Here is a 12632-nt window from a genome sequence, read left to right as displayed (position 1 = left end):
TGTTGTAAATCCTAAAGACTTTAAGGATTGCAAAGCCATCAATCTTAGGAGTGGAAAGAGCTATGAAGGCCCAACCATGCCTACAGAGAAGGAGGGGATCTCTAAAGAAGAGACAGTTGTAGAAGAGGTGGTGGAAGAAGAAGAAGCAGTGGAAGAGGTGCCACCTCCTAAGGCGAGTACCGTGATACCTGCACCCCCTGCTGAAATCAAGATCCCTTTTCCACAGCGCGTGCAGAAGAAGAAACTAGATGATCACTTCTCTAGGTTTCTTGACATATTCAGAAAGGTGCACATCAACATTCCGTTGGTAGAGGCGTTACAGCAAATGCCTAGCTATGCAAAATTTTTGAAGGAAGTGATCTCCAAGAAGCGGAGGTGGGTGGAGCACGAGACCGTCAACCTGACAGAGAGCTGCAATGCTATTATCCAGAAGAAGCTGCCCGCTAAGATGAAAGACCCTGGAAGCTTCACTATATCATGCATCGTGGGGGATAGCCAAGTGGGCAAGGCTCTATGTGATTTGGGAGCGAGCATTAACCTTATGCCTTTCTCATTCTTTCAGAAGTTGAAGATTGGGACACTGAGGCCCACTACCATCACACTCCAGATGGCCGACCGATCTGTGTCGTATCCTAGGGGGATTGTTGAAGATATACTCGTCAAAGTCAATAATTTCATATTCCCCGCTGATTTTGTGGTGCTTGATATGGAGGAAGACCGGCATGTCCCTCTCATCCTGGGAAGACCTTTCCTCGCTACAGGGAAGGCAATGATTGATGTGCAGAAGGGAGAGCTCACACTCCGACTTAATGATGAAAGCGTCACATTCTCTATCTACAATGCGATGCAAAGACATGATGACGAGGATGCAGAGAGAGTGGAGCACTGCAACATGGTTGAAGTGGTCGATGACTGTGTGAGAGGGGTGGCCCGAGCCATCTCCCCACAAGATCAATTGGAGCGATGCCTATCGCAATCTATCTTTTCTCCTTATTATACTGATGTTATTGAGCCTAATGATGATTTATTGAATTTTGTAGGGGCTCTTAACTCGGCTGAGGAAGTCCCAAAGTTTCGACAGAAATTGCAGCCATTAAGGGATCCGAATGAGGAGGAGAAGAAAGAAGAGAAGAAAGAGGAGCTTAAGCCGTTGCCTTCACACCTTAAGTATGCATTTCTCGGGGAGAATGCTACTTATCCGGTAATTGTATCATCCTCACTCAATACTAATGAACTTGATAAATTGCTGAGAGTGCTTAGGAAGCATAGGGGTGCAATTGGGTGGTCTATCTCGGACCTTAAGGGGATAAGTCCTACTGTTTGTATGCATAGAATTCTCTTAGAAGAGGGGTCTAAACCCAAGGCTCAAAACTAAAGGAGACTTAACCCCATAATGCAAGATGTTGTTAGGAAGGAGGTGTTGAAGTGGTTAGATGCCGGGATTGTTTATGCAATATCTGACAGTGATTGGGTAAGTCCTACCCAAGTGGTAGCTAAGAAAGGGGGAATGACAGTAGTGAAAGGGGGAGATGATGAAATGATAGCCACTAGGTTGGTGACCGGGTGGAGAGTATGCATAGATTATAGAGCCCTCAATGCTGCGACTAGGAAAGACCATTTTCCCCTCCCATTCATTGACCAGATGTTAGATAGGTTGGCGGGGTATGAGTATTATTGCTTTCTAGATGGCTACTCCGGATATAATCAGATCTTGATTGCCCCAGAGGATCAGTATAAATCTGCTTTTATTTGTCCTTATGGTGTTTATGCTTTCAGGAGAATGTCATTTGGCCTTTGCAATGCCCCAGCCACCTTCCAAAGGTGCATGATGTCCATCTTTCACGACATGGTGGAAGATATTATGGAAGTCTTTATGGACGATTTCTCCGTCTATGGTAGCTCCTTTGATCATTGTTTGGAAAATCTAACCCGTGTTTTGCAGAGGTGTGAAGAGACGAACTTGGTGCTCAATTGGGAGAAATGTCACTTTATGGTGAGAGATGGTATTGTGCTTGGGCACAAGATATCTGCAGGAGGACTCGAGGTGGACAGGGCCAAGATCGTGGCGATTGAGCAGTTGCCACCACCATCCAATGAGAAGGCTGTGAGGAGTTTCCTTGGACACGCCGGGTTTTACAGGCGTTTTATTAAGGATTTCTCTAAGATAGCAAGGCCTTTATGTCATTTACTTGCGAAGGATGTTAAGTTTGAATTTTCTCTTGAATGTTTGCAGGCATTCGAGACATTGAAGAAGGCGCTTGTGAGTGCACCCGTGCTCATCTCACCGGATTGGTCACAACCGTTCGAGATAATGTGTGATGCCAGTGACGTAGCAGTGGGATCGGCTTTGGGACAGAAAAGAGACAAGCTATTCAGGGTGATCTACTATGCCAGCCGGACACTGGACCCCGCGCAAGCAAATTACACTACTACAGAAAAGGAGATATTGGCGGTGGTATACTCGTTCGACAAGTTCCGTCCCTATCTCATCGGGGCGAAAACTATTGTGTTCACCGACCATGCCGCCATCCGTCACCTCTTTGTCAAGATAGATGCCAAGCCGAGGTTGATAAGATGGGTCCTGCTACTGCAGGAATTTGATTTAGAGATCCGGGACCGGAAGGGATGCGAGAATGTGGTGGCCGACCACTTATCGAGATTGGAGCACTGTTTTGAAGGTGAAAATCTAAAGGTGCCCATCAATGAAGAATTTCCCGATGAGCATCTTTTCTTTGCTCAAGGCTCATCTCCGTGGTACGCCGATATTGTGAACTTTTTGGTGGCAAGAGTCATCCCCGAAGAGTATAAGGAATATCAAAAGAAGAAGTTCTTCCACGACGTCAAGTTCTACTTTTGGGATGAGCCGTTATTGTTTAGGCGATGTGCCGACATGGTGATAAGAAGATGCATTCCCGAAGATGAATGGGAACTTGTGATGAGAAAGTGCCACTCTAGTCCTAGTGGAGGACATTTTGGAGCTAACCGAACGGCGATGAAAGTGCTCCAATGTGGATTTTATTGGCCGAGTATCTATGGAGATTGTCAAACCTTTGTGCTTCATTGCAACGAATGTCAAAGGACCGGGGGAGTTTCGAAGAAGAAAGAGATGCCCATGACGACTATAGTGGAGGTGGAGCTCTTTGATGTATGGGGGATCGACTTCATGGGTCCCTTTCCACCTTCATCCGGGCATCAATACATACTCTTGGCGATTGACTATGTCTCAAGGTGGGTAGAGGCTATCCCCACCCACGCCAACTCCTCCAAGGTCGTGATTACCTTTGTGCAAAAGAACATCTTCACAAGATTCGGGGCTCCAAGAGCTTTGATTAGTGATGGAGGGTCCCACTTCAAGAATAGGTGGCTCGAGCTTGTGTTACAAAAATTTGGTGTCAAGCACCGAATTACTACCCCCTATCATCCTCCAGCAAATGGTCAAACGGAGCTAGCTAATAGAGAGATTAAGGGGATACTTGAGAAGACGGTGAATGCCAATAGGAAGGATTGGTCTATGAAGCTCGACGATGCTCTTTGGGCATATAGGACGGCGTACAAGACGCCGATTGGCATGTCACCATATCAATTGGTGTTTGGCAAATCTTGCCATCTTCCCGTGGAGCTAGAACATAAGTCTTATTGGGCGGTGAAGCAATTCAATACCGACTACTACAAGGCGGGGAAGGAGAGACAACTCCACCTTAACCTTCTCGACGAGTTTAGAAACGAGGCATATGAGAACTCTTCCATCTATAAGGAGCGTCTCAAAAACTATCATGACAAGATGATTGAGAAGAGGGAGTTCTTCCCGGGGGATTCCGTGCTACTCTTCAATGCACGAATGAAGCTCTTTCCCGGAAAACTCAAGTCCAAGTGGTCCGGACCGTTCAAGGTGAAAACGGTGATGAAGAATGGAGCCATAGAGCTTCAAGGAGATGATGGAAGAGTTTTCACGGCCAATGGCCAAAACCTGAAGAAGTTCCACAGCTATGAGCAAAAGGAGGAGGTGTTCGTGCTCACCTTGGAACACTCCCAATGAGCTTGCAAAACGTCGAGCATGCGACGTTAAAAAGTTGCGTTATAGGGGAGGCAACCCCTAGTAGGTAATTTTATTGCTTTTGTGTGTGTTTGTGGTTTATTGTTTTTAGCTTGTTTCATTTTTCTTCCTTTTTCTTTGGTGTGTTTGTTTCCTCCTTCATCTGGTGTTAAATCTTTCTAACTCTCAGTCGTAGTGGCTTCCTTTTGGTATTTTGGAATTGGGACTTTTGGTGTTTGAGTTTGGTGCAGGGATTGGAAGGGAAAAGATACATTAGGCGACAGAAACTACCCAAAATTTGCTACCCGGCCGGGTTAATTGTCAGTTCAAATATTTGACCCGGCCGGGTCCGGTTTGCAAGTCGATGAATTCCAGGAAGGGGTCAAAATATGCAACCCGGCCGGGTTAATTTTCAGTCCAAAAATACAACCCGGCCGGGTAGGATGAAGCGCCAGAGAAAGGTCAAAATATGAAACCCGGCCGGGTTAATTTTCAGTTCAAAAATCTGACCCGGCCGGGTCCGTCTGCGCGAGCCCTAGATCAATATCAGGTACGAATTTTTCCTTCTTTTCTCTTCCTCCTTCATAACCAACGGCTCCCCTCTTTCCCACCACACAAATTGCTTAAAATTGTTCAATATTCTCTCAATCCCACCCACAATTTCCTCCACCCAACCCTTAAACTTGTGATTTGGAAGAGTTTCACCATTTAGTTTGTGGATTTCGGTCAATAACACAAAGAGCACAAGAATTTCAACATTTTTCTCCTTCTAAACACTCAAGGTATGTTTTCTCTCTTCCACCCTCCTAGTTCATGGAGTTATGGCTAGACATTGAGATGGGTTTGAAGATTATGGAACATGTGAGTTGACTTTGAGAAGTATGTTGCTTGAGATGTGAAATATGCCAATATGCTTGATTTGAGTTATAAATTGATTATGTGAGCTTGGTATAGGAATTGCGTCTAGCTTCCTTTTTCTGAATGAATTGCATTGGAATTGGGCATAGGGATTGAGTCTATCTCCCTAATTCATGCTAAGTGTTTTATTTGAGGTTTAGGGATTGAGTCTATCTCCCTAATTTGATGTTATAGCTTTTGATCTTAGGAATTGAGTCTATCTTCCTAATTTCACCTTGTTTTATTTATAAATCCTTAATTGTGGACTAAAGTTTGGGGGAGTTGGCTCCTTGTTGTGGTTGATTTCAGGTACAATTTCATATGGCCAACTTTGCTAACCCTCGGGCTTTGAATGTGACCTTAAGAAGCAGAGATGAGAAGAACAGATGGGCAGCATTGGCACTTTTGGATAGTATGCCGTCCCGGTACCCGGTGGTTGACTTACTCACCGATATGGGCATTCAGGAATCTTTGGAAACGCTCAGGGAAGCGGGCCACCTTAACTTTCTCTTTGCACACCGCTATGGATCGTACAAGGCCTTAACCTTGGAGTTCCTATCCACTCTCCAAGTGAAATACGTCAACAGAGTATTGGTCTCCATTACCTTCCGCCTGGACAATGTCGCTCACACTCTCACTCTGGCGGAGTTCAATTCTATCTTTGAGCTACTCGATGACAATGAGGAAGAGTATACTGAAGAGCCTCAGATTATGACAGGCACGACTTCTGGGGTCGCATTACATTAGATGAGGCTACGTCTAGCCAGGGCCCTACTTTTACCCCATCACGTGCCAAAATCAACTCCATTCGGAACCCGGTGTTGAGGTACATGGCAAAGGCTTTGGTTTGTTTCCCGTTAGCACATAAGGAACTGGGAAGCATTTCCCAAGTTATACTCTTCATGCTATGGGGCATGTTGGCCCATCGAAGGATCAATACTGGATACTATATGATCAAACATTTGGAGAGACAGGCGAAGAAGAAAAGTGGCAAATTATGCTGTGGAGGTGTGATCACCCGCTTGGCCCTCCATTTTGGGGTTGACATAGAGGAGCGTCACCCAGATTCGGGGAGCATGTCAATCGATTGGGACATTCTGAAGAAATCAGGCATAATCACTGTGGACAGCAGGTGCGCCGGGTACTTTGTTATAGACCCGAATACGTTCTTCAGATTCCCATCCCCTCAGCTAACCGCGGTTGGAGGGTGGACCTATCAGGCCAACTGGAGGATGAACTCCAAGGATCATATGGCGAGAATAGCAAGTGACCCCCCACAAGGCGAAGGATTTACAGGTCAACGGCCAATGCGTGTGGGCCCACGCCAACTCCCACAACCAGAGATACCCGACGAGCCCCTACCCATTCAGGATGATGATCCAAACACGGAAAAAGATGAGGAGGAGGCCGAGCCCAGCCAGCCGAAGAGGAGACGTCCGGTTGGCCGACCATCTACGGGCAACCAACTGGCCGAGATACTTGAAGGGATTCGAGGCATACGCGTCGACCAGCAGCAATTGCGAGAGGAGAATCAAATGTGGAGGACTCAACAGGAGTCAAGACTGGATCATTTTGGGGAGCAAATAGGCCACCTACAAGCTCAAGGTGACGCCAGGTGGGCGGAGGAACAGGCCTTCTATCGCGCCTACTACGCGAGATTTCCTCCACCCTCCGATTAGAGGTATCACACCCCATCCACTTCTTTTCAAACTTATTCACTCATTCGTATTGAATAAGTTTGGGGGAGTCTGACGTGGATTGGTGGTGCTTCCCTTCCTTCCCCGCTATCTCCGTGGATGTTTGTGAACTTTTTGTCTTATTTTGTTTTCTATTTGATTTGTGTACGTCTCTCCTGTGGGACTTGAATTTGGGCATGTACTGATCATATAATTATTCACACTATGAGGTGTATACTTCGGGCGCTTATGACGATATCTTCTGAAAATGCTTTGTGAAAATGGTGGGGATATGCGTCATTGGTTATGATTTGCTTTTGAGTGAATTGCTTGTTTGCTTGTTCAATGCCGATACCCAGTGAGATTTGAGCCGAACCTTTATTTCAGTGTGATATTGTCAAATGCTTGTTGTTGTTTCTAGAACTTGCTCCCGATCATATTAAGTCTACATAGTGAATGTGAGTTTAGGAGATGACGTTAGGCCATCCTTCTTAAGCCACGTTATATATCCAAATCTATGACCTTATTCAAAATATTTCTCCCTAGCTAGCCACTTTGAGCCTTTTAAGCCTTTTTCTTTGGAAGCTAAAAAAAAAAAAAAAAGGGGAATGTCCATACACTCTTGGTGAATTCAAATTTATATCTTGTGAAAAGAGTTGGAGAGATAAGGTAGAAGGAAAATTAGTGTGCTTACTTGTGAAAAGTGCATAATCATTTGTGTTGAATGAGATAATAGGTTGTGCATAAAAAAAAAAAAAAAAAAAAAAAAAAAAAAAAAACTGGAGGTATAAGCTAGACGAAGTCTAGAGGGTCATTGGTTGGGTTCCTAAATAAATGGGGACAGGATGGTAGGAAGAAGTTTGACACTAGTCATACTTTTCTGAGATGCGTTTTGTGAATTGGTTGTCTGTGGGTAACAGTAAGTTGTGGGGTACTGGTGCTTCCTATTCTTTTAGTCACTTAAGCCAAAATATTCCCTACCGTCCAAAGAGCCACGTCACAACCTTAATAAAGTCCTTTCTGATCTCAAACTCACATTCACAACTTAGTAGAGGAGATGATTGATTTTGAGCAAGCTTATGGTAAACACTGCTTGTATTTTGATTTGAGAGAGTGGTAGTATTGAATCCTATACACTTAAGAGCGGAAAAAAAAAATGTTACACTTCATAAACCTGCGAGGGCATTGAAACCAAGTGATACACGAGACAGTAACTCAAGGTAATGTTTGATTGATTTTGCTTTCCATGCCGTTGTTTTAAATATGAATCTGAAGCAAAGCCCAATTTCACCTCTTGTATGAGTTTATTCTTCTTACGATATTCTTCTTGATTATTTGAGGACAAATAAGGTTTTAAGTTTGGGGGAGTTGACAAACTCATATTTTCATAGGTGCAATTGGTATGTTGAAGTGCTAAATGTTAATTTTATCACTCGATATTGTCTTCATCTAACCGATTATTATGCCTTTGGAGTTCTATGTGTTTTGTTGAGTGTTCTAGGAAAGATAGGTGAAAAGAAGAGAAAATGGAGCATAAGTGTTCAGAGGCAGCAGGGGCACGAGAAGAAGGACCCGGCCGGGTCGAATTTACAGTGCAAAAATATAACCCGGCCGGGTAGGGCCTGAGTCCAGCAACGACCCTAAAATGGGGACCCGGTCGGGTTTAATTTCCAGTTCAAAAATACAACCCGGCCGGGTAGGAGTGTCTGACGCGTCTGAAGCTGAAAACGCGATTTTTGAAGTGAATGAAATAGAGAAAATGCCTAGGGTTCGAAATACATTCTACCTACCGCCTACCACACGCACTCACACCCTCAAGAACACCTTTGAGAGAAAGATTTGAAGTTTGGAGACTCTATATCGGAAGATTGAAGCTTCATTCCATAGATTGATCTCACAGGAGTACTTAGTATCTATATTTCATGTATTTGTTGAATTTCTTTGTGTTGAATATGATTTTCTTCATAAACATGAGTAGCTAAACATCTCTTGTAGAATTCTTGGTGATGATGCACTAATTTCATAGTTTTTATCCGATTGATTTTGTTCTTGCCTTGCTCTTGTAGTTATTTGATTATTCTTGGGTTTATTCCTTTCAATTGCTTGATCACCACTTGATTGTGTAGGATTAATTAGATTAATCGGGAGATGAAATAGTTAATCCGGAAAGAAGAATAATTCACACCTTAATACAATAGAACTCGGGAGAGTTGAGGTTTTGAGTGAGGTCATTAACCTAATCAAACTTTTGGGAGTTAGAGGTTTTAGGATTAGAAGGGGACTTCAATTCTAGCATCTAATCTACAGGTTTCTCACCTCGGGAGGGGGTTTAATCTATAATCGTGGTTGACTTAGTAACTCTAGAGACACCAAAAGGTAGGGCGAGTCAATTGGATAAGAGCTTGGAATTGTGCATCGGATTCTTGAGTTCTACGATTTCTCCATATTATCTTTCATTATCACACCGTGTTTTCTAGTCCTTAATTGATACTTGCTTATTATATGCTTTTATTAGTTGTTAGAACAAACCAAACTGCACTTGATTGTCTAGATAGTAGTTGATCTTTGTTCGTGGTAGTTAAGTTGATACAAAATTGTCTCTGTGGGATACGATACTCTTGCTTACTGATTGCTACACTAGCCCCGTACACTTGCGGGTATAACTTGTGTTAAAATAAGTTGAGTCACATGGTGCCACCGCCAATCAATCCGTCTCTGGATAAGATGTCCGACACTTTGTCGGAGATGAATATTACATGGCGGATGAGCCAGCTGACGGAGTTGACAACGAGGGATACGTCGAAGATGTCGGACGACGAGCTCGAGTTGCACCGTGAGATGATCGCCTACCTTCGCGCCCAAATGAAGAAGTAGTAGTCGTGGCCCGGGTTTGTAGTATTTTAAATTTGCTTCGTCTAGTAATGTAATGTTAATTTTCTAATGAACAATGCATTTTCCCGGTTTCAATTGCTGAACGAATTGCGTTTATGAGTTAAATATGTTGAAGTTGTGAATAGTGTCATTTATTAGTTGCGGCCCGAGTTGCGACCTGCAGGGTTAAAGGAGTTGGGGCCTGGACCGCAACTGTAGAGGAATGACGACGTGGAGGGAACTTGGGGACGGGGTTATTCATGCCCTAATGACATCGTGCCGAGCAGAGTTCCGCGAGGGATCTGCGATGCGGTGGGTCACATCAACTGATTTGACCAACGGATGTCCAACGGTTCAACCAAAATCATTCCTAGCCACTAGAATCAACAATCTAACTAATATTTTTCACTAACTTAAATCTGTACAAACAATTACAAAGACAAAGGTAGTGGGTGATGGATAACCCCACAAATTAACCGCTCATCAACTTATTCTTTTAAAACACCTCCTTAATTTTTAAACTAGGCAATGCTACTATTTGGACATCAAGTTGCCAACAAGGGCAACAATGAGGGAGGTGGGATCGCCTAGAACGGCAGATATGACAAACTGCAACGCCAAACCAGCCACCTCACAGCATTTCTCTACTTTTCCTTTCCTGCTTTTCTTGTGATTGTGTGCTTGCAGTGCGAAACGCAAACTGGGGATCCCATTCCCTTTTCTGCTGCTTTCACTGTAGCAAATCTCATGCCAGCTGTCAACCAGCATCTCCTTCACGCACGCCACGTGTAGGTTATACTTCTTGCACGATGATCTGTAGCTCCAGCTCCTCCCCTTTCTCCCGCACCTGAATATTTACCACCATTTTACTTACTACTTCTATCTTTTCTTTCAAAAATTAGTGTTGTATCATCAATTTTGTGTAATGATTCTTTCCATTTTCGAATATAATGGCGTGTAACGATCTCTTTCATTCACCTAATTAGATTTCATTTCTTTCAACATTTAATAAATAAAACAATTAATGATTAACAGTATTATTTATTATTCACTCGGTCCCAACTAAGTTGAGTCGTATTTCTTTTTGGTATGTTCCAACTAAATTGAGTCATTTCTTTTTATGATAAATAAACAAAACATTCAATCAATCTTACTTTATTCCATAATCTACTTTACTCTCTCTTTATCTCTCTTATTTTATTCCTTCTCTCTTACTTTTCAGCATAATTTCCTAAGCTCTGTGCCCAAAAGTTTTATATCAACTTTGTTGGGACGGAGGGAGTATTACATAAATTTGAACTTTCATTTTTTCTTATTAAAATTATAAATTTTCAGTGTATTGTTATGGAGCATAAAAACAAGGCCAAATTGGTAAATAAATCATGAAGCATTGCCAAATTCTAGTCCATCTTTTCTAAATCTGAAAAATAAATTATGAAACATAAAATTTTCGCAATTAACCCATCTTTCCATTTCCTGGCAAATTGCACACTGATGTGGTTCTCGATATAAAACACATGGACAAAACATTGTTATTTTATCCAATGTTTTAAACGAGATGCCACGTGAGCGTGTAATAGCCGGAAAGGGGAATGATGGGATAACTAGAGAGAGAGAGAGATTGCCTGTCACAGGCGGCGCTGACGTTCTTGTACAAGTACAATTTGATCTCGCCGTCGTCGATCATCATGGGCAGCTTGGCGCAGCAAGGATGGAGGTCGAAGCCGCACAGCCTGCAGTGGTAAACAAACCCTGACACGTCCTTCTCGCACGCGTTGCAGTAACGCGCCACCGGCCCCGGCGGCCGCCTCATGAACTGGAACGAGCACTTGTGGTAGAAAGGGTGCGCGATGGTCGGCGACGGCATGCCGCAATGCGTGTGCAGTTCAAAGTCGCACTCGCCGCCGCACTTGTAGCGCGACCCGATGCCCGCCTCCTTGCACCCGTCGCATTTGAACGGCGCCTCCGCGTACTCGAACTTGAGGTTGTGCGCGTGGCTCGTGTCCGAGATTTCAATGTACTTCATGACGGCGGGTGGCCGGAGGAAACTCTTTTCTTGAAATTAATTGTTAAAGAGTATTTATTTTGATGGTGATATTAGCATTTGTAATGGTTATCGATGGAGTATTTATTGGTGAAAGTTAAGGTTTATTTAGTGTCTTCTAAGTGAATACATTAGCAGTGGTGGGAATTTTTCGCTTTACTAGACTTGTCAAAATTTTCCATACTCCAAAATATATGTCCAAATCATTTTTAGACTTGTTTGTGAATTAAGAGATATATAAATTGTTGCTTTGCTAAAATTCTGAAAATGATATAGGGAATTTCGGTTACTTCGACGGAAACTCGGAAAAAAGAGTTAACTTTGAACAAAGGTACCACCACTATTAGTACTAAATTAAATCTCAGATATTACAAGTTTTGAATTAACTTTTGTAGGAGTATGTTTTATAAGTCTAATAGTATATGTTTTACTCTTATCTTTAAAATTGTTGCCTATGTGTTTTGTTTTAGTTGAGATTTCTGGTGGTGCTCAATTTTATATTTCTTAGTATTTTTTTTGTTCGGAGTTATCACAATTTAGAATTAATCAAGATCGTATGACGAAATCTTAGGCAAGTAGTAGAATATTTAGAGACAGAATAAGAATTTGACAAGTTGGATAATATGGATAAATGAGAACATCATGGGACTGACTTGAATCTTTTTCGTCATATGGTGAGATGAAGAATAGCATATTTCATTGCAGCAAAAAATAGCATATTTCATCACGCCACTTAAATGTATTGCGTATTTGATGACTATAGGCCATGTATTACTGTATTAGAAATACCAAAATTAATAGTACATTCATTCGATTTCATTCGTGTTTAAGATATAGGGTTTTTACATGAGACACGGTCACTGTGTAAACTTGTTTATTTTATTGTGGAATATATAATATATAGTTCATGATAGCAAACTATAATATGAAGTGCAATCAAACTTGAAAGTATGCCTTGTAAGTTGTAAGTTTTAGTTGTCAATAAGAGTTGAATAAATTAGGATTGGAGTTTGGGTATCAATAGTATCCTATCCCCCTTCCTTAAATTGGGACGTATTCCAAATTATGGAACAACATGTTACTTTAACTTAGAAAATGAGTCTTAAGAAGA

The 12632-nt window shown here is 42.5% G+C and overlaps 1 protein-coding gene across 1 annotated transcript; it reads right to left on the bottom strand.

Annotated features, from left to right (window-relative positions):
* Positions 1–9869: 9869 nt before the first annotated feature.
* Positions 9870–11793, bottom strand: LOC121788398. Its single transcript, XM_042187079.1, has 2 exons — positions 11103–11793; positions 9870–10324 (listed from the first exon to the last, which is right to left on the bottom strand). The coding sequence occupies exons 1-2, from the start codon at positions 11501–11503 to the stop codon at positions 10012–10014; spliced, it is 714 nt and encodes a 237-aa protein (XP_042043013.1). The 5' UTR covers positions 11504–11793; the 3' UTR covers positions 9870–10011.
* Between the last annotated feature and the right edge of the window lie 839 nt (positions 11794–12632).

The sequence above is a fragment of the Salvia splendens genome, unplaced genomic scaffold (genome assembly GCF_004379255.2).
Source record: "Salvia splendens isolate huo1 unplaced genomic scaffold, SspV2 ctg1031, whole genome shotgun sequence".
NCBI lineage: Eukaryota > Viridiplantae > Streptophyta > Magnoliopsida > Lamiales > Lamiaceae > Salvia > Salvia splendens.
Note: the sequence above shows the minus strand (reverse complement) of the source record. Positions and strands in the feature narration are given on the sequence as shown.

What these genes read in the sequence shown, in the direction of transcription:
- LOC121788398 (XM_042187079.1), bottom strand. Translation starts at nt 11,503, where the DNA reads ATGAAGTACATTGAAATCTCGGACACGAGCCACGCGCACAACCTCAAG. An exon ending in GTCAGCGCCGCCTGTGACAG is followed by an intron (nt 10,325 to 11,102) that starts GCAATCTCTCTC and finishes GTAAATATTCAG; the next exon opens with GTGCGGGAGAAAGGGGAGGA.